Source organism: Aptenodytes forsteri, unplaced genomic scaffold (genome assembly GCF_000699145.1).
Source record: "Aptenodytes forsteri isolate BGI_AS27 unplaced genomic scaffold, ASM69914v1 Scaffold194, whole genome shotgun sequence".
In the NCBI taxonomy this organism is placed as follows: Eukaryota; Metazoa; Chordata; class Aves; order Sphenisciformes; family Spheniscidae; genus Aptenodytes; species Aptenodytes forsteri.
In genome coordinates, this window is record NW_008795243.1 from 99,764 (window position 1) to 122,785 (window position 23,022).

General features: G+C 36.7%; 1 protein-coding gene across 2 annotated transcripts in view; it reads right to left on the minus strand.

The window, feature by feature from the left end:
* The window catches only part of ADCY2 (adenylate cyclase 2), a 219,105-nt gene that overhangs the window by 40,362 nt on the left and 155,721 nt on the right, over window positions 1-23,022 (minus strand). For both annotated transcript variants that reach the window (XM_019471906.1, XM_019471907.1), the window contains 3 exons: window positions 20,241-20,338; window positions 13,627-13,711; window positions 3,353-3,490 (listed from right to left, as the gene is read on the minus strand). In XM_019471906.1, coding sequence (XP_019327451.1) covers window positions 3,353-3,490; window positions 13,627-13,711; window positions 20,241-20,338 — 321 coding nt within the window. The remainder of the gene's footprint in view (window positions 1-3,352; window positions 3,491-13,626; window positions 13,712-20,240; window positions 20,339-23,022) is intronic.

The following is a 23,022-nucleotide window of genomic DNA, read 5'->3' on the forward strand; positions in this document are numbered from 1 at the left end:
CTCCAGCACCTCAATGTCCTTCTTGTAGTGAGGGGCCCAAAACTGAACACAATACTTTCAGTACTTAAAGGGGGCTTATAAGAAAGATGGGGACAAACTTTTTAGCAGGGCCTGTTGCGATAGGACAAGGAGTAATGGTTTTAAACTAAAGGGGGTAGATATAGACTAGATAGAAGGAAGAAATTTTTTATGATGAGGGTGGTGAAACACTGGAACAGGTTGCCCAGAGAGGTGGTGGATGCCCCATCCCTGGAAACACTCAAGATCAGGTTGGATGGGGCTCTGAGCAACCTGATCTAGTTGAAGATGTCCCTGCCCATGGCTAGGGGGTTGGACTAGATGACCTTTAATGGTTCCTTCCAACCCAAGCTATTCTATGATTCTGTGATTCTATGACCCTGAATCTGAAAGCTGGTAGTTAGGGCACCTTCCTGGGACAGTATAGCCCTGAGATCCTGTTGCTGTGCCAAGAACTGTTCATGCATTCGATGCAGAAGTCACTGAAACAAAGAGCTGTTCCAGGGCTCTTACATTGTGCCATGTTCCTTAAGATCTCATGAATCCCAGAGGACTGTGAGGCACAATCATTTGATGTATTGTATACAGTCATTCATTCAGCTTCCAAGAACCAACCCTTTGCAGTCATGCAGTCCTACTGTCTCTCTGAGATGTCTGGATTGTTCCCTGCAATATACTTCCTCATGTTTGGTTTAATGCAGGTCAGCTTTGCAAAAACAGTTTTCCTCAGCCATTGATTGTTGCCCTGCTCTATATATGGCACCAGATCTAACGCTCAATGGAAGCAGCATTAGTCACCCTCTCCCTTCAGCTAAGAAGTATTTGATACTTATGTCACATTAGCTGTTTTTTAACTTCCCTCCACTGATCATGACTATATACCGCTCAAACATGAAGACTAGATTCAGTTGTCTGCTGAAACAGCTAATTTGAAATAAAATTGCACCCCCACTCTTTTCTAATGTCCCTTGACCATAAAGACTGAGTTTTATTTGACATTTTGGTCTTAATTATGATTTATTAGGTGTGGGATGGCTAGACGCTTTTTATCTCCATTAAATCTTAATGGCTACATTTTCCCTTTTTCTACTGAAAGAGTTCATAGAAATAAATGCAGTTAATGGACTCTGCTATTAAGTACATGTTGCTTGGAGATATAATAATGATACTTCAGAGTCTCTCCCACAATTTGCTATTAATATTAAGGAAATGCAAATTTCACAATCACATTTAAAGTCAGTTTTGCAAGTCAAACTATTAAGGTTTAGTTTCAAGGTGGGAATTATACTTAAAATTATCATCTCATGAATATCATGGAACATGATTATTTGTAATACTGCAGTCATTACTGATAAGGCACAAAAACTTTAAAATACAACCTATTAAGTTTTACTGTAACATTCAGTCCACATAAAAGTGGACTTGAACCAATAAAACGAAGAACTTTTTCTAAAAATGATGTACCGAACAACTGCTTTTTTGCTAAAATGTCTTTTACTAGTTGAAGGCCAAATTTGAAGTGGGCTGTACACAGTAGTAGAACTTCAGTCTAAGGAAAAAACAGTTGCTGACCGTATCTTCTTTTACACTTTTTAGCTTAATAACTAACCACATGGTTGCATGACCTCTAACTCAAAGTATACTTTAAACCCAAGTAGGTTATTTCATTTCCCCTTATACACTTATATAGTTCAAAATAAAAGAAAGTCTAATCTGAGCTACATTTTACAAGCTACTCCTTCTCCAGGATTTGTCCTGTAGTATGCCAAATAACTTGAACTTGGCTAAAGGTTATCATTCATAAAGGCATATAGTCTTCAGCTAAGGACAAGAAGTGCTTGGCTAAAGGTTATCATTCATAAAGGCATATAGTCTTCAGCTAAGGACAAGAAGTGATGGAGAATCAACAACTTTTCAGCTTAATTTGTTCCCATTGCTAACTGCCTTCACTGCTAAAAAGTGAGCTGATTTTCTCATTTTCCAGCCTTAAACACCAAATTCAATTAGCTGAATTTTAAATTCGTGAATATGGAATTGTTTTTGAGTCTATCTATCTCCTCTCCTTAAAAAAAAAGCAGGAGAAAGAAAGGAAAATATCTACTTTCCTGAAAAGAAAACCAACAAAAACAAGACTAGGATCATTTAATAGAAAAAATGGAGAGAAGGTTCTACAAGAAATTTCAAGTTTTCACATTTAAAAGCCCACATTACATGATTACATGATTCTGACAAGTTTAGTACCTACTGTAACAAATGATTGACTAAGGGTCCCCTGAAATGTTGTGGGAAAACAAAATAAAACAGTGTGGGTATTATCAATCTTTAAGTCCTTTCTGAACCTCAAGTAACAAAAGTACCAGCAACTCAAGGAAGCGCTAGAGTTGCAATTTCAAAAGCACTGAAGTGCAAATCTCTCACTTGAAATGTGACTAATATCTATGCATTAATGTTGCAATGAAAACATTACCTAAATAAATATTACAGTTCCCATTTTGCAGATACAGAACTGAGCTGGAACACTTTCACATGTTTACAAATAGAACCAGGCTCAGCCAATAGGGCAAAACAAGGGAAGTTTTTTGATCCCATATATGGCTCATCCCATTAGCCAACACATCCTTCAGAATAAATGAAGACATTAAGATTCAGGCTTTATGCAGACTAATGACAGATCTACTCTGTATTTGCTATAGTTACAAAAGCATAATAGAATTACATGGATTTTCCCTATTAGGAGAGAAAAGAAAAGCACAGGTGGAAATGCCTAAAGTAGAGGTAAACCCTAACAAACTTGTAGTTCAGTACTTTTGAAGTTTCGATGTAACTTTGAATTTTTTTCCTTTTAAAAAAAAAAAAAAGACAAGCATGTGAAATTCAATAATGTATACATTATGATCATTTTGTGATCAGCAGAGGAGCATCACAAATCTGAATAAAGCTTAGTTTGTTTCGCACAGTCTTCCACATAACCTGTGAAGAGATACTTCATTCTTTGAGCCATACTCTGTCTTTCTAAGCAATGCATAGATGAGCAAGGGATTTGAACAATTCAAACCTGTGATTTAACTATCTTCTATTCCTTATAAATTACATTTTTCTTTAATAAACGTAGCCAAGATCCGAGCTCTTGCTGAGTATCCTGTTTGCAGAGGTCCCCATTATACATTATGTTTTCTGTTGCTCTGCTTTACATTTCTGTCTCTGGCAATCACTATCATGTATGTTCCTGGCATAGCCATGGGCCATAAATTTGACATCTAATCAAATACTGAACAAAAAAAAAGGATCTTAAAAGAACAAAGAAACCAAGAAAAATTACCCCTTTTCCCCTTACCATGTTGAATACAGCCATAGTTAATATTATAGCAGTGGTTGTCAATGTAAGAGTGATCCGTGGCCAAGGACGGTTTGCAATTATTCCAGATGATTTCAGGATCCACAACAACGAAGCTGATGCTTTCTTGCTACATTGCTAAGTGCAAAGAGTTTAAAAAAGAGAAAACAAAAATAACTTCAGTATATTTAATTACTATAAACAAGGGTAGAATTAAGAAGGCTCAAGATTGAGGGCAGCATTAATCTTGAGACTTTGTACAGAAGTATTCAACTATTATAATCTCGTAAGAATTACAGATCATGATTATACATGAAACTAAATGCAAATTTAGTTAAAATATCTGCCACAATATCAATTCTGTTAAATAATTACAATTTGCAAGTACCTTATTAAACATTCAATATATTTTAAAAATAATAGCAAATACAGAGTTGACAGCAGTGTCATTACCTCTAATATCAGTAAAAAACAAGCAAACAAACTGACCTCCCTCACCTCAATTGAAAGAGCAATATTTAGTAGCTTCTGGAAACTTCAAAATGTAATTAAGGACTCTGCAAAGTCTTTGACAGAGAGACAGAGGTCTCCTCATGCAGGATAAAGGCTGTATACATAGATATATCCCTGGCAGTCTACAAAATAGTGGGGTTTCTGGGTTTTTCTTTCATTGGTTTGGAGATTTGTTTGATAATTCGTTTTAAGTGAAAGGTAACTCAGCAAAGCAAATCAACCTTCCCCAAAACTATTTAGAAAACAAATAAGCATTTCAGACAACAATCAGACTGACAATTTGACACAAAGAGTATTTAGTGAATAGAAATTTTTTCTTATATAATGGCAAAAATTAACAGTAAAAAACTCTGACTCATTTAACCTGCTTCCAAGAACACATTGCAATAGCCTCCATTCATACATGCATAGTGCCTAGAGGCACAAGATGCTTACACAGAATAAACAACAATTTGTGGCACATCCAGTAAATATTAATTTTCCCAAAACTTTAGCAATAAGGAGATGAGGTTGCCTAGAAGCACCTTGTGCCCTTTCCAAATGTCAATTTCAGCTATACTGAAACCTCTGTAAAAAAGGCAATGAAAAGTTCAGGAACACGACAGTCCCACAAAAGTATTCGCTTTTTATCAACTCATTTTCTCTATTTACTTAATATTATCAGAGATGACTTTACATATGGTTTTCACCCCAGCCACAGCAATCAGCAGAGATACAAGCACAGGAATTCTCTGAAATGAGAACTCAAGCACTAAAAACTACCAAATATAGGACTTAATTCACAGCACTTACCTATTAGTTCAGGTTCAATAACCACGGCACTATTACCCAACACATGTGATGTAGTTTACATGAAGGTCTTCGTCATATTGCACATAACTATTTCCCTCCCAATTACACACTATTTGGACAAGTCCACTGTATATCTAGACTTTTTTTACATATTGTTTCCTTTTATGACAGGGAGTTTTGCATACTGGATTGGGCAGATTCTGACTGAATGAAGTCAGTTTCAGGAAGGTCAAACCAATAATCAGAATCTCAAGGATGGACATTAAAAAAACCCCACATAAACTCAAGAGATGTGCATTTTTGAGCAAGAAATTCCTGCTCAAATGCCTTTTTGAACTTCCAAACCTTGTCTCCACCCCTAAGTACATAGCAAATGTCAAGATAATTTGAATCCACATGCAGACTTTGGAAAAGTTTTGTCATCCTTGCCACTTTAATAAAGTAAAAAGCACAAAGCCAAGATTGCTGCTGTTGCTACGGAAGGGGAGTGTTCAACTGGATGCAGGGAATGGATCTGTGTGAAAATGATCATTCAGTTATCTGTCTAGTCTGCCTAAAACCTAATGAGGGAGCATGGATTTATGGCAAATTAAAACAATCATGAAATCATGCCTTAAATTACTCTTTGCCTTTGTGATAGCACACCTGGAGCTTTACTACAACAGTAAAATTCATAATAAAATTTATCTGGTTTAGGCCAGACAATTTATTTTCATCATCAGCTTCTTTTCTTGGAATTTCTTATCCTAAAGACTACATTGTTCTGTGATTTTCTTGGAAGTTTAGAAGTAGCTGGAATAGTTTAAGTTGGATTAGGGACAAAACTAGGCAGGAACACTGAAAAAGTACAAGGAATATAAAGCGGACAAGAAATTATATAGATAAGGCAGTACATCATGTTGTCCTTTCTGAATTATGTTACAGGGAGCTATACGGTTCAAGGAAAGCCTTTAGGATAACGTCCATGCTGAGAACTGCATTTATCACTGAGGACTGCTTTATTGCTTTCCAAGTACCTGTATACTTTTGAACAGACTTATGTAACTTCTGTACCAAAATTCCTTGCAATAATTCTAAATTTCCTTTGTTTACAAGATTTTTGATCAATATCACCTGACTTCACTAATGCATTTTAGCAAGGAGGAACTAATTGGACTGATTTTCTACATTTCTTTAAAAAGCTATTTTTCTGATTCCATTTAAAAAAAAAAGTTCTCTGGGCAAGTTTATCACTAAGAAAAGAATAAAATAAAATTCAGGAAACAATGTATCATTCAGCCAGTGTGATTAATCAATAAAGAGATTCCATTCTTCCAGCTGCTATTGCTAAAATTACAGATATTGCTGGCTCTGACCTGAAGAAAAATGTGAGTGTTGTTAGACTGCAACTTCAAAAATGAAGTTGTATAGTTATTTCCACTTGTAAAACAGAAGCACACCAGAACTCAGTGATGCATTTCTTGACAGGCTGTTTAATGCACAGCTCTGAGGGGGAAAGACCACTGTTTATTTGGTACATCTGTCATGCCCACCTGGTTTGTTAAATAGATGACAGGTCTCCCTAATAGCAGAGAGCACAGCCTACATAGGTTAAGCCAATGAGGCTCCTGAAAGGAAAATTTGTGACAAACCCCTGACTCACGCTAAAAATCTTTAAACCGTTGAGTAGAAATTCCTTGGAAAACATGAAAGAATACACTGTTGATCAGTAATTCTCTATGTGAATTAACAGATTTGCTGAACTTCATTTCACTTTTGAGCAGTCTAAATCCAGTCCATATATAGTACAACTGTAGCAGTTCAGGACTGCTGAAAATTTAGGGAACTCCTGGAAGCAGAACTGGAGTGGTGGGGTGATGGTTAAATTCAGACTCTTAATAGCACTGGCAGAACTATGCAGGTTTATTTTGCTGATTCATTAGCTTACGTCAAACACTTTTTCTTGTAAATGTTATGTCTCATTTGCAATTTTCTTAAGAAAATGGAGAATGAGATGAAAGGAAGAAAGTAATCATTTCTAGAAAGCATGCAAGAAGGGTAAGACATCAGATCTCAGTAGCATTAGCTTCTGTGTTTATTCTAAGCAGAGCTGGCAGAATATCGTTCAGTGTTTATCATTTACCAACTAGAAATAATAGGTATTTGTAGTATGAAAGGTGACTAATGTATTATCTTTTCATCTGAACATGTTAAATCTGATATGACAGCTCAGCATGATAGTGAGTAATAACTTATTTTGAATATTCAGGTTATTAAAATGTATCCTGTGTTGTCTTTCCACACACAAAAACCTGTTTCAGCATTTAACAAAATGAATGCTGTCTTTCTGAGTGAGATCAAGGAACTGGTGCAAGAATTAATTGTGACAGCTATGTTGTAGATGAAAGACACTGTCGCAAGAGCTGTCACACTTCTCCTTCACATGCTAGCAGAGGCTGGAACACCTGGACTGAAGACCTCTTATTTACAGAAAGCCAGTGAATCACATTTTCTATAGTTCTATTATTGTTCTTTTCATTTTGCATTCAAATACAACTTAATATTTTACTAATACTGATGTTACAAAGAATGAAATCAAGAGAAACAAAAAGCTCCAAAATTCAATTTTTTCCACGTGCTCTTTTTCACTCAGACTTGAAGAAGACACCAAAGTTCAAATCCAAAGAACTGGCTGACAGCGATGACACTGACCTAAGCTTGGAGAAGGGTGATTTTTGTACAGAGATACAAGCTTACATTTTACATACTTTCTAATGGTCCTATTGTTGATAAAAAGGACCAAAGTACTTCTAAAATGAGTACTGTAACACCAAGCTTTTGAACTCCATGGTGGCACCTGTAAATCTAAGCCAGGCATTTTGAATCATACAAAATGCATCCAGGTGAAGAGTCTACTCAACTTGTATTGGATACAACTGGTTTGACAAAAGCTAGAACCCTGAATAAAGAAATAACAGGAAAGACTAAAGTTGGTATCACTTTTTTAAGTTCACCATACTTTGCAGTGTTTATTATCCTTCACAAAGGGTAACGTTAAAATGGCCATGTGCTTCACTTCAACCGTCTCATTCAAAGGAATGAGCAGTGAGCCATATAAATATGCCTTTAGGCACTCAAGACTTCAGTCCTGGTACTTCCTGTGCTGCTTTCCTCATTCAAGAAAATGTACAGTCGCTGTGTTATATGCTATTTTAAGGTAAGACCTTCTCAGTCCCTCCCATCAAAGTTTTTCTATTTCACATGAAATATTTAAAGAGCCACTGGTTTTGAGAAAGAGCAAACCTGAATGACTTTTTTGAAGACAGTGTTCAGAGCACTGAACTAGACGAAGGAGTTCTGAATGCTACGTTCTACGTTGACCAAATCTGGATCTCCAAGTAAGACGCTACCACCCAAAAACTCCCTCACACAACAGGAGCCCTGATCTGTGACCATAATGTGGTACTTAAACATCATGGATATCACCTCTCAGGTAACACATGTAAAAGAACCTTCAAAACAATCTGGATGCTCTCTGCTTTCTTCCTTCTTATTAATTAACCGTAGGGAAAAACGTTTGCATACTGGACTTGCTATTAGGAAGCACACTCAGATATCTCTTTATTTGGAGGTAACTTACAATCTCATCTTGGGCAAAGACACTAAAAGGCAGCATTGCCGGATTTTAAAAAAATTCAAGATAGTCTCACTCATCAAAAAATATTAAAAGAGAAGTTATCGGCACAACAGATATAAGAAACTTGTGGTTTTCACCAGGTTAGGCAACTTCTTCAGTTGGTCACAATCATATAACATGTCGTAAACATATAACTCAAGAAGGAGCAAGGAGAGGGATTTTTGTTACTGAAATCAGTAAATTTCTAACAGTTCCTGAAGTCTGAACATAGTACTTAGTGATGATGGATTTGCTGTTGCAGTGCCTGTGCTAGAGACTCATCAGAATGACTTTTAGGTTTGATGAGCCTCTTTCATGGACCCTGCTGTAGGTGCCAAAGTGACTCTCTGGTTTCTCCCTGCCTTCCCCCATCCCTGTTTTAATCTTTACAAGCAAAGCCTTACTATTGAAGAAACTGAAGGGCCTTGATCTTTCATTCCTATCTGCATTAAGAGAGACGCTCACATCAGAGGTAAGATTTCAGGTTGAAAATAATTTCCAAGTAGTGCTGGTGCTGATGTTCCTGTCCTCGCAGAGCTTTTAAGTATCTTAAGTGTACACAGTCTTTCTGACTGTTAAGTACCAATGCCAATTGCTTTAGAGTAAAATACAAATCCCTGCAAACAAAGGTAAAGACTGTGTATCACACTTTATACAGCGGTGTGGTGTAATGCAACTACTAAAGAACATGCTCTCTTCTAGGAGGGACAGGACTGTTCACATACTGGCTGCACTTTGTTAGATGCTCCGGTGACCTCAAATCAGAGCATCTTTCTCAACTGTGGAGCGTTATTTTCTGATGTTTGTTTTGTTGGTATTGTATTCTGCTAATTCCACGGTTCAACTGGGTATTTAAGAGAGACTATAAACATGTTCAGATGAGATGGCAGGAAAGAAATGTTTTTACTTCTAATCTTCCTTATTAGCTAAAGTAGCTAAACAGGTTTGCAAGGTATAAACATATGCAACAAAAAGCCATTTCATATTAATGGAAAATAACTGGCACAAAGAGTATGTGGTATCAATTAAGTGCATGCATGTCCCAGGTAATGCAAAGAAATTTTTGAGACAGTATTTGAATCAATGCACAAAGAACATCTGCTTGAGACTAATACTTCTTCGGCAGGCTACCTCAGCTACCACAGAGATCTACCCTTTACATGCTTACTGTGGTTTTTTTCTATTGATTGCATTACATTTTCCAATGTATCATTTAGGTAACCAGATCTCTGCTTCCCTGCATTCACATCAGGAGGTAAAACACATCTAACAGTTACCGGGTCTGAGGCATTTCACACTCATTCTGTGAACTCGTCTATACTTCAAGAAGATAAAGAGAAAAGACACAGAAAATATATGAGCTAAAGGACAATCTCTGTCCTCTTATCTGTATGTAATTTGGGAAGGAAAACTGTCAAGGAAAATTCAAAGAAAATATTCAAAATTAATAAAAAAGAATAGCCTACATTTAAGATATGAAAATATAAGTCAAAAAGGATCTTTAAGACCAAAATTACTCATGAGCTTAACATTTAACTCTGAATACTGTGATTATCTAAAAAAGTAAAACAAAAAGGTAAAAAAAATGCATAGGCACAAAGAAGTAGTCAGAATATAACAGATATAAATCCATTTCAGGTTTCAGGACACACACCAATTTTAGCTAGGATTGATGAAGGTTTAATGCCTATGGGCAAACGGCTGTTTCTGTGCGAACTGTCAGCCCTCCCTGCCCTCAGCTTGTTTGCCCAAGACTGGCAGGGGATGACACGCTGCAAAGGCAGGATCTGGAAGTCTGTAACCTCGTTATTTGTGCTACTGCTTTGCTGCACCATTTGATGGAAACATTCCTATTCTTATTTAATGGCTGATATTATCACGCCACAACAGATTGAGTTGGACCGCGCTGCAGTGCTGCTCAACAGTAAAATCAACTAATAATAAACTCAGAGTGAAAGAGTGAGCATAAATCTCTTCTTACAATGTTGTAATTAAATTCCAGAAGAGCTAGTAATTTTAGCATTACAGTCTGGATGTTTTTTTTTCATTTACCAATGAAATGAAAATCATACAGAGAAACTTGTTCAAAGTTGGTGTGTGTGACTTACTCTGCGGTGGCGACAGCCATTTATAACCGGTGGAGACTGAGAGGGCAAAGTGTCAAAGTATTGAGACAAGCGCAGAATGCAGTGACAGCCAGGTGTCCTAACTTGAACTTAGATTTTGCTGTCTTTGCTGGCACTACAGGTCCCACTCTATAAATCTCGTAACAGTCATGTAAATATTGGACTGCTACTGCAAGTTTATGTACGAGGTGCAGGTGCCCAGGTTGGTGGTGGGGCCTGCAGGGGTGGCCCTGTGAGGAGCGGCCGGGGCTGCCCCGTGCCAGACACAGCTGGTTCCAGCCAGCTCCAATGGCCCCACCACAGGGCACAGCTGAGCCCCTCAGCCATGGGTGGGCACCTTGGGGAAAGCCTGGGTGAGGAAGGGCAGCAAATGTTGGGCAGAGAGAGGAGGAGGGAACAAAAAGAGTGAGAAACAGCAGAAGGAACACCAAGGTTGGAGGAGGAGAAGGAGGAGGTGCTCCATACTGGAGCAGATGTCCACGTTGCAGTCCATGGAGGACCCATGCTGGAGCAGGTGGATGTTCCTGAAGGAACTGCAGCCTACCCCACACTGGAGTAGGGCGAAAGTGTGAAGGGAAGGAGCAGCAGAGAGAAATGTTTATGTACTGACCACCCTCCATCCCCACTTGTGCTGCCTGGGGCGAGGTAGAGGAGTCTGGAATGAAGGAGTGAAGCTGAGTTTGGGAGAGGGGGGAGGAATGGTGTTGTTTTTGTTTTTTACTACCCAAATCTATTTTAATTGGCAATAAATTAAATTAATTTTCCCCAAGTTGAGTCTGCTTTGTCTATGACAGTAATTGGTAAGTGATCTCCCTGCCCTTATCTCAATCCAAGAGCTTTCTCATCCTATTTTCCTCCCCAGTCCTGCTGAGGAGGTAGAGTGAGTGAGCAGTTGGGTGGGTGTCTGGCCCATAGCCAAGGCAAACCCACCACAGTTCATCTGTCAGGGTCAGTCAGGCCCAAAAACTTCTCTACTTTTTTTGTGCATTTTTAGAAGAGAGATATTTGGTGATTTTAAACTCTGTAATTATGTGCAGGTGTGTGTACATACAAGCACATCCACATTTACTACGTGCGTTCTGCACAGGAATCCAAAATGTACCCTTTTAGAAAAAGAGGTGGGAAAAACCCACACTGGCAAAAAAAAACCACCACAAACCCAAACCCAATCAGGATTAGGATGATAAAGCTTGATTTCTGTTAACACTGACACTACAGTGTTAAAACTCAGATATTGATATTTGTTTGCTTGAGAATTTCAGGCTTTTTCTTCTAGAAAGAAAGCATTTACAGTTACGGGTCAGATACTGCAATGGATATGCTACCGTAACATAACAGAGGGTGTCACTGTGGTTAAAGCTGCAAAACAATTCTTGGACTTTGACATGAAGGAAGAAATCTTAGGGAGAGGACAGGGGAAAGATAAACCTACTGCCTCTTTTGTTAGCTGCCTCTCATCCATCACCTTACAGAACTACGTCCATGCTTGTGAAGGAAAGACAGCGCTGTATCAACTATGGTCATTACTTACTTGCTGAAAGGCTTCTTAGCAGCATAGCTTCTGCATTAGAGCAGCTGAACTCATAAAGACATAGACATAAATAGCTCCTCTTCAAGCTATTTATGTTAGAACATGACATCTCGCAAGTCAACAGAAATGCAATAATAGGTCTCCATTTCTGGGAAGTATTTACAGTGCATACAAGACATAGGAAAAACAGCATTGAAAGTAGGTGTTAGACATTATTAAAGTGGCATGACTCCTCAACTCTGACTTGGGATATTTGCTTAGCCATCCCTTTAAATGCAGAAAAATACATTTGTATGCCTCCTAAGCTACATTATAAACAAAAGCCCCAGGACAGTGTATGTCCCAACACTTCTTGTACCATTTCATTGGCACCTCTTTCCTACAGGAAAAAGGCTAGCTTTTCCTTGAAGGAATTTTTTTTTTTTAATTTGCTTATTCAACAGCAGTACTCTGACTCCATCATTTTACTCTTAGGTCAATAAAAAACAGCAATCAAGCATGACATTACATGAGAACTAATTTTTGCTGTTAAGTAATAGCAATACCTCTAGGACCTCACTCCAAGGATTTAAAATATTGAAAAGTACTGTTGCATTATATCTCAGATTAATTCCTGAGCAGCGGCAGCATCCCTACCTTATTGGAAAGACAACTGAAATGTAGATTAATTACATTTTCTTAAAAGCATGTCCTGGTTAATTACAAGCCTCACAAGGGAAGAGGCAGAAATTATAAAATCCCGTTTCCTCTGTTTCTTGCTTCAACTGCCAGGCCACCTTTTCTTACTGTTTTACTACATAGTGATGTAATTGTCTTTCCCATGTGCATGTTTTGCTTTTTTATAAAAATTCTTTTTCTCAGCTTTCTCCATGGGAGCTTGTGGAAAAATGCAAAGATAGAGAAGGAGAAGTGGGGATTAAGTGAAGTATACAGATAGTTTTATTCTAGATTACATGCCAAATTAGAATTGTGTTCACTTTCTTACAAACCCTGAAATACCTTGTTCTAGATGGAGTTATATGTTGGATCTATTCGACAATGACTGAAAGGAGGACAATAATACTTGCAAATTATATTGTGAGATGCTAAAAGGTTTGCCCAAATCTTGAATTAAATTAAGTTCTCAAATTCAGCATATTATTTGGTACACTAATAGGCATTACAATAACACCTGGACCACTCAATGGCAAAATTAGAATTTCTTTATAGAATTTTTATATATCAAATTAAATTGTTATCGTGAAATATTCTCTAAACTCAGAAAATGGTCTTATACAATACTTAAACAAATACACAGTCCCCCAAATTAAAGGACTCATAAGATGAGCCACCTCCTGTAAGCAGAATAGCAAAAATTTTGAAAAGACAATCAATCAAACGATAATGCAAACCTCTCAGAGGATCCAGCTTCACATGGGGGAAAGTGAATATCAGTGTAGGTACACACAGTCACTGCACTGGCATTTTCTGTTTTTCAGATAAATGAGGACATTTTATAGTAAGTTAACAGGGACAAAACAATGTCCTCAGAAGCCTGAGCGTGCGAGCCTTTCTCATTTAACCGGTACTCTGCAAAGGTAGAGTGACTTGGCAAAATCAGAACATGTTATTTAAAAGAAACCATTAATTACTGGATTACATTTCCTTGAATACGTACCAAAAGCTGTCCAGCAAAGCAGATAAACAAAATGAAGGAAAGCAAGAGAAATGCAGCCCCAAATGAAATTCCAAGAATAGATGTTCTACGAGAAATAAGAAAACATGTATTAATTTCTCTGTTACACATTTGTAGCATGACCTTTCTTGGTGTATAATACTGATGATACGAAAAATTACCATGTGCAAGTTGCAACTTCCAAACATCAACACCATGGAAAAACAATTCCAGTCCTTACCAGGATGACAGGACTTTTTCCTGCCATTTTCTCAACTCAGGAATGCTTGAACTGGCTTTACCTCTCACTTTGCGAAACTATTACCATGAGAAGATAATAATTTCCACATAAATAATTTAAATGACAGAGTGCATTAACAGCAGCAATGTTTTGTTTTGGTTTGGTTTTACTCTAGAAAGCCTGTATTAAAGAAGATCCTTATTGCTTTATTTTTATGCTGTCGATTTTATAATTTAGGACTCTAATAGAGACACAAAATAAACTTGTTGGTAGTGTACGTTCCCCCGCAAAGTTAGGAAAAGCAATAGCATGGGACAATGATGTCCAGTTTTCAGTGTCTCGCAGTGAGAACCCGTGATATCTGTGATGCTGCAGTCTCTCAGTCAGCAAGGGCCCTAATGTAGTGACTGCTATTTCATGAATAGATAGGGATTCAACACCTCCGAAAACTCTATTTTGCATCAAATTTGACTGGCTGGCCAGTAGATTCTGAAATATCAGAGGACAGGATAGGAAGGAAAACTAAACAACATGAAGAAAAGAAAAAACAACAACAGACTTTAAATGAAAAAAAATTGAGTAACCTATACTCTTCCTGAAATCATCCTTACACAGCGTACTAGCTCATCCTTTTCTTGTGTCTTATAAATAGGAAAGTCTAGCCAAAATAGCATCACTGGATACTCAGTAAACAGAAACAGGGATGCAGAAACAATCTGTGCACGCATTCATCCCGCAAATGTGGAAATCTCTCTATGTGAATACCACAGTAGAGCGTAATTGCTCCATCAGGCACCATACGAGAGCTACTTAGCACGGCTGCCTAGGGAAAGATGCAGCGGGACCTAATTATGTTTAATGAATGCCAAGAGGAGATCAGAAGCTCTGGACCAACTGAGTTGTTTAAGCAAGGGAACTAGATGCCGTCATGAAGTCCCTCACCTGAGCATCTGCTTTCAGTTTTAACCACAGATTTGACATTTTTACAGAATTAAAAAATCTCTCTCAACTCCTTTGAGCACCAGTAAATATTTTATCAAACCTTATATGCTAGAAATATTGGCATGATGTTTTAGAAGTAAGTTTTAGATCCCTTGCTTTTTCCACAAAACCATAATAAATGTTACATGTTAAGTTAGCTCCTCCATAAACACGAGTCAGAATTAAAATACATTATTAATAAAAGCATACATCTGTGTTCTTTAGAGATGCCATCTGAATTCAAATATATACATTTTAGAAACTAAAATACTAAAAATTTAGGAGTAGAACTCTATGGATCAATTTCCTTAGATTACGTACAAATATTGGAAAACATTTTGATCTGTTTCAACAACAGTGTTATAGAAGCTATTTTCAGGAAAGAACAAAAAAGCATTAACTTCACAAACCAATTTGATGCCATATTGCTGCCATTAAAAGCATTTTGGAGAATAATTTATGAGCTTCCCTGCCAATCATTCAGAGAACTGCTTATATGCTAAGTATTCAACAGATTTTGGGCTGATGTGAACAACTGATGAAAACCAAACAACTGGCAATTCACAAGATATATTAATCTTGAAATAATGGGGGTTTTAGTAGTTATTTGAAAATCATTATTGCTTATGAGTACATGTTCTCCAAGAATTTCTTGAGACTGAGACAGTAAGCTGTACATTGGTGTATGTAAAACCACAGTCTCTACTCTTAGGAATTTAAAAGCTAGTAAGCAACAGAAGAGATTAAAGAAAAGGAATATAATTAACAGGCTTATTTTTTACATACGCATAAACATTTCCAATCATATATGTCCTCCTTCAGTAAGATTCAAATAACCATTCCTGCGTTTCAAACTATTGCTATTCTTTCTCTGATACAAAGGATACAAAAAAGGAGCCTGCACACCTTAAGAAATGATTCAACACAAGAATAGCCTTATGAGACAAGTTTGGAGTGCATCCTTGTAGAAGAAGAAATGAAGGTGTTTGTGAGAGAAACTGGAGAGCAAGGGAAATAAAATTAACATGGCAGAAGGGAGAGCTTATGCGAAGAGTACTTAATCACACGGGCAACAGGCAAGAACAAAAGGTCTTTGTAGCTGTTTTACGTGATCAATGATGTTACTGGGGTGGCACAAGAAAAAGAATTACCTAGCAAGGTGAACAAGACTCTGACTATCAGGACAAAGAGAAAAGGACTGAGAATAAGGAAAAGGAAAAGCGGTATCTTAGAATCCAGAGTTGAGTGGTGAATACAGAGAAAAAAAGTTGTAAGACTTGCTCCCCACACCCCCTTATTTTCTGGGAACAGCAGGACTTCTGTTTCAGGTAGGCTAAGCCAAAATAGTTTCATGCTGCTCCTAGAAGGAAAGAAGTGGGCTGAAAACGCTATAATGGGAAGCAAAATACTAAAAATTAAGTGCCACCATAAACAAGCCTCATTTGAGCAACGACCATAGGAATGCATTTATTTTTTGTCACTGGAACATTACAAAACCAGTACAGGTCTTTACAGTAAACTAATCTCGCCTTTATCGTGTAGAGTCATCGAATGCATTGCACAAGTCACCAAATGCATTGCGTTGACAGATTTGGGCAAACCATTTTGTGAAAAGTGCACCTGGGATCCCATAAGCCAGCTAACTTTCTACCTGCCTCTTCCTATGCTTCAAGGAATGCCCTCATTTCTGAAAGGTCTGCTCTCTGCTACGGTGCCCCACCAGGAACCCTGACAGGACAACCCTTGACAATAATCTACAGAGGGACAGAGTTTAAAATTGAGGAAACAATATGAGAACTTCCCAGGCTTCAGATAGTACCAAGTCTAAATAATTTATGATCTTGGCTGTCCTCCTCATATTTTTCTGGTTTCATCAGTAAATATCTGTTTTGAATAATACATTTTTATCAGGTGGTATGAGATTGGAAAAAAAAATTGTATTTATACATACTTAGGTCTTGTTGGTAACATTTTAACTGAAAAATAAAAATTTACTATGAAGATAAAGATACTGAAAAATGGAGAAGAGAACATATTCTTTCTACACTTTTGTAACTTTTAGGAAAATATGTGACTTACGGCACATGTCCCTTAATGGGACATAGAGAATTTCCTTAGCTTGCCAGGTAATTAACATTCATGTTTTGAACTATTTGATTGCAAATTCTCTTGAGGTGATAGAATCATAATGAAGAAATTACAAATGACAATTATACAAGGCAATACTGAATTCAGACTTTTTTGGTATCTAATAGTAGCTATTTCTTTCTTAATTTGACTGATGCTTTCACTAAGCCATTGATGGATTCAGTGGCTATGTAGACTAACTGTATGGCAGTTTCAGTGTCAAGAAAAATCATTTGAGTTTTATAACTCCACATGAGGTTTTTTTTTTTTTAAATTGGATACAGCAGAAAAATAGCTAGTAATGGTGGTTTTCTTTTGTTTACACTGTCTTATATTTTACAAGCCTGCTTTCAGACAAAATTTTTGAGTGCTACCTTTTCTATGAAGAAATTCAGCTGTGCCTGACAGGAAATACTATGTTAAGGCCTCCTAACCACCTTCCACGGGTAGAACAAGGTGATTGTTAGTTTGGCATGACTCAGGACAAAAGGACACAATTTCTTGAACATAGCAGCCTCAGAGAGCGAAGGCTTGGGAAGAATCTTAAATGTAGCCCCAAACAAATCCCTCACTCGAATAGCACAAGAAGTAACTCCTGTTCAAAAGGAATATACTTTCATCAATTCACCAGTCTGCATTTCAAAAAACAACACTACCGATTCCATGTTAGTTGACTGTTTCCCTAAATAAAGAACGTAGGGTTGTCGTGAATTACTAGAGATACTTCTGTCCCTTGGTAAACCAAGAATGCTAGAGAGTCACTGAAGGCCTGTTCCAAGGAAATGTAATGATCAAGATTTGCTGCCATTTTAATGTCACAATAAAGACTGACTCTTCATGATACATTTCACCCCAAGATATTGTTTACTTGATTAAAGTCATATTTACCACTTTGTGTAAACTTCATTACGAAAACACCACATCAGTTTATTGACCCTGGGAAAATTAAAACATTAATAAATTATTTCAGCCTTGAAATAAATGTCTCGTGATCTTGGAGACATTACTTATTACTTGCAACTTGCTGGATGTTACACACCATCAGATATCTCCAAATCTACTTTAAAGCAGCAGGTGGTGTGCCTGCGCAGAAATCAATGATATTACACTGCTGCAAAACCAGATTAATGGAATAGTGCATCAATAAAACCCAATGACAGACGTAGTTTATCTCCCTGTCTTCATTAAATCACCATTTAAAAATCCTGTAGAATTTTTGGAAGAAAACAAAAAGGCTAGATAGAATTTTAGACTAAACTATGATTTATTTATTTTTTATTTATTTATTTTTTGCTGGGAGGAAATAACATTTGCAGCACTGGAGTATGTTCAATTTAAGCTACATTTGTGATGATTACATACACTAGTGATTTTTCAACTTTTTTTTTTTTTAATTTGCAATGCTCCCGGTTTTCCAGCAAAGATGCAGATGCCTGTATAATACCTTGCCTTCTGTCTTCCATTTTTGCATCTCTTAAATTAATCCACAGACCCCGTGAAGCTGAATACCGTTCATGTTGGTAATACCTGATTTTACATTCTTGCTTTTACAATTTAATATGCAGCCCTATAAAAGGACCAAAAGATAATTTACACTTTGGTAATGAAAATGATAAATCATATGTATCTTTTGCTCTGATGTTAGAAAGAGATCATGTAATATAAGAAAATGTATTTCATGTAATACATATGTATTTACAAATTGGAGGACACTTTCCTTAGTTGAACACAGCTCCCTCCCGCATCATGTAATATAAGCATATGTATTTACAAATTGGAGGACACTTTCCTTAGTTGAACACAGCTCCCTAGAGTTCACTAATTTCAAGTATCTGATATATTTTAATGAGCTACACAAGTGGTTTAAGAGACATAATAAGGATATAGCAAAATGAGCATCTTACTACGTGTATGATAGGTGATAAATCTAGATTCATTTTCATGACTGAAATAAAAACATAAAAACAGATTCATAAATCATACTGCTGGAAGGGACTAGTTAGATCCAAGTTTGGTTTTTGGGATATCACAAACCATGAATTTCCCTGAATTAATTCCTGTACTAATCAAAATACAGTATGAGCTTGTAAAATATACTCATTATGCAAAATGACAAACAGAATTAGTCACGAATCTTAATTTCATATTTTGCAATAGTAATGCCTAAAGTCAGACTGAACCATGTGCAGGATACTGCTGAACTCTTGGAGGAGTGTCCCTTTGCAGCTTGTGTCTCCACGTTAGAAACTAGCTGGGAAACCCTTTGCAAAGAAAACGCTGTAATATCTGAACAGAAGTCCATAAAACTTTATACATGTTATAAAACAAGTCTGTAGTATGGAAAGTCAATTTACAATGACCTAACAGTTCCTTCTGGCTTTGAATTAAAATGTGGGTAAGTACTACAGCACAAGACCAATCAATCAACTGAGGTTATAAATACTACTCCTGAAAGCACTGCACAGGAGAAAAGACTATGAGTGAAGAAATACTGTATCACAGGGAATATACAGTGTTGGCTTTGGAAACAATTGCTATAAAACAAATGTCAACTTTCCACTATGTAAACAATCAACAGCAAAATTCCATTTTAAGAAGACTAATAAAATATTCTTTATTGGAACTGTCTTCCAGTTTTCTCAGCCTTTCTAGTATATGCACAGGTAGAAAGATAGCTGATTTATATGCACAAATATAAATTAGCTCATAATATATAAATTCTGATAAAAATAATTATTCCAGCCATTGATTATAATATTTTAAAATTAGTTTTAAAAGGAGACATTTTATGAATAGTAATGCTGTTTACATGCTGAATAGAGCAGTATTATCACAGTAATATGTTAAATAAATTTATTTAATCACAGTCCAAATTCTGCAATCCATTTTGTCCCACTTCAACGTCCAATTGTCACACTTACTTTACATGTAATTTTAGTTGCACAGACTTATAGCTTGTATTACTTTTTTTTAAACATATGAATTTCATTCCTGTCGTCATCACACATTTTTAAATGTGAAGAGAAAAACTACAATGAATGAAGAATTAATACTAATGCTTGGCACCACGCTATTGACAGCGTTTAAAATTAGAAACAAGCATAACTTTGAAAATGGGCTGAAATCCTCTATATTCGCTGTTCAATTTCATTTCCATGAATTGACCTCTGTAATCTGACAATTCCAAAATTTTTTACTTATACAACTTTATTTTTTACATTAATGAGCAAATACACATAGGAATGAGTACACGTTAAATACCACTTACTTTGGCAATACCAGAATCTGCACAACAAAAATGCAGAAGAATATGAGACAGGCACAAGTTACATAATACTTAAATGCAGGCAGAGTAGTTGCTCGATACTGGAAGAAAAAAAAGCAAATGTTAAAAACACAATTTCCAAAGCAGATAAAATATCACCCAACTGGAATTTCAGCTTAAAGATGCAGATATGTATAGGCAGTCTTTAGCAACAGTGAATTTCCTGTTGTTCAGTGACTTCCACATCTGCTCACACAGGGCTAGGGATTATCAGGCATAGTATCCTTTTACTTCTTGAAGAACAGCTGAAGCAGCCATGTCAAATGGTTTTGTCTTGTTCCTCTGCAGAACAGGACTATCCCAAATACATCATAAAAAGTTTAATTAAAAAAAAAGGTGAAAGCGTTTTTAAAAATATTTTTAGGAATCACCAACCGTTCTTAGCCGATTCCGTTTCTTAGTCATTAATTCCCCAAACTGATTTTCAGTTATTAATCAATATTGAATGGGCTGAAACAGTTATAAAAAACCCGTAACAGTCATTTAGACAGGAAACTTCTGAGCACACAAAGGAGCAAAGAGTAAACTGTGCTACAGTTGTGTATAAACGTTCTATTTCCAACAGCATAGCTAGCAATCATACTGATATTTACTGGGGCTATATTATTACTTCAATTAAAATATTTTACGTCTGTGTTAAAAGGCCTCATATGTCCACTGATACTACTAAACACTTGATATTCTTAGGAGAGAGTCAATTTGATCTGTTTTGTCATGAAAAAAAATCTATTTATGAATCTCTAATTAGCCTGTCTAGAGACATAATAATCAAGCAATGAAATATTTATCAGAGTTGTTCTGCTATTTGAGACAGATTTGTCTAGATTGAAACTAATTAAGTACTCAAAGGGAAATGACCTAAGTATTGGGCTTATTAAAGTTACTTACCCTATCGAAGCTTTTTTCAAAGGGTAAGAGTTTAAGACTTGATTATTAAAAGAAATTGTACCAAAGATTATTTTCAGAAAGTGCTCAAAATGCATACTTCATAAAATGGAAAGTGCATCAGCTGTGCTTTCTAACTGCAAGCACACAGCTGTGTCTTTGTGCTTAGTGCCAAGTTCTGCCCTTGAAACTGGTGCACCAAACCTTACATGAACATGTAGAAATTGAGTTTAGCAGCCCAACAGCTTTTTTTCACTTTTTAATTGTATGACAAATTAAAAGCAATTCTTATCTCATACCTAACTGAATTTCAAGGCACAAATATGACTTTGTTCGATGGGTACATTTGCAGCAAGTTTTGTTCTTCCACCTGTTGAGTATGTTTGTTGTGTCTTAATGGTCTTGTCCAACAATTTTGGACCTTGAGCTGCTGTTAAAATCTCAAAAGATTCCAACCCACTTGTAAATTCATTTCAGTGTTTCAAACTTTTCCAGACATTTCCCAATGAAGTCAGGCAACTCACTCCTTAGGTTAAATAATTATTTTGCTTTATTACCTTGCTGTACTTTCAGGTCCTACAGGGCCTGAAAAGCCCCTGTTTAAATCAAAAGCAGACTTCTTACTGAGTTCTTTAAAGTCAAGACTGTACTGGTGAGTTATTGAAAGGCAGTGAAGAAAGATGTTAAAAAGCCAGATCTGAAAAGAACAATTAGTTCTTTACCGTTCCGTAGCATTCTACAGTCTAAAAGAGGTTAGACTCCTACAGGGAGCATCTACATAGCCGAATAACTTAGCTCCCTGATTTTTTCCCAAGTCCTGATTCCCTGATTGTCCAAAGTGCACATATGATGGTTTTCTCTCAAGTTCTCTTTCAGAATTTATCGGTTAGTACCACCCACATTAAAATCTGAATGTGCTTCTAGGCACACCTTTGATCCACTCAGTGTACCCTTTAAACACTATGTATGACACCACACCAGGTCTAGCTTCTTCTCTCTTATGCCATCTTCTAAACAGCCTCAAAAAGCCTTGACACTTTTTTCACCCTAATGCATTGCCAAGGGCATACAACACATGCCTTTGGCAGCTGGCCATAAAAACACTATTCTGCTGAGCTGTGAAAGAATCTGAAAATTATTTCAGATGCTTTGAACTGAAAGATATCTACAAAAATAATTAAATATGTATTTGACCACCACATGGGACCCAGAGGATACTTGCACCTATGCTGTACAGTGTCAACACAGTATGGTAATACTTCCTCTACCCCATTCTCATCAGGTTCACTCATTTATGCAGCCAGTTGTGGTCAAACCTTACTTCCCTGAAGGACAGCAATAACTGTTCAGCTATCAGCTGCCCTATGCTTATGAGAAAGCAGAAAAAGGCAACTCTCCAGTCTTCCTGCCAAGGCTGTGTCAGTACGTAGAAATACACTCAAGCTCTACAAAGCCATAAAACAAAGAAAAGGCCTGACTTTCTAGGCTAGTGGTCATGACAGTCACCTAAAAGGGAGGAATCTCTCATTCTGATCATTACTCCAAGGACTAGAAACAATATCATTTACTCCATCTGTACATACATGTCTCAAACGTGTTTTATCACACGTATTAGTCAGAAGAACATTTAGTGTGTTGCGTCCAAGACAGCTAGGCATTCTTCTTAAAAAGCATTTATAGTATTGTTTCCCCAGAATGACTGTGAGCATCAAGTGCATATGGAGAAAACTAATGAGCAACTGATATCATTACAAGACTATCATTACTACAGATGGAGTCTTTGAGACATGGCAAAAGAAAAAAAAATTAAAACCAGTAGAGTTTGATAAATGCCTTTTGA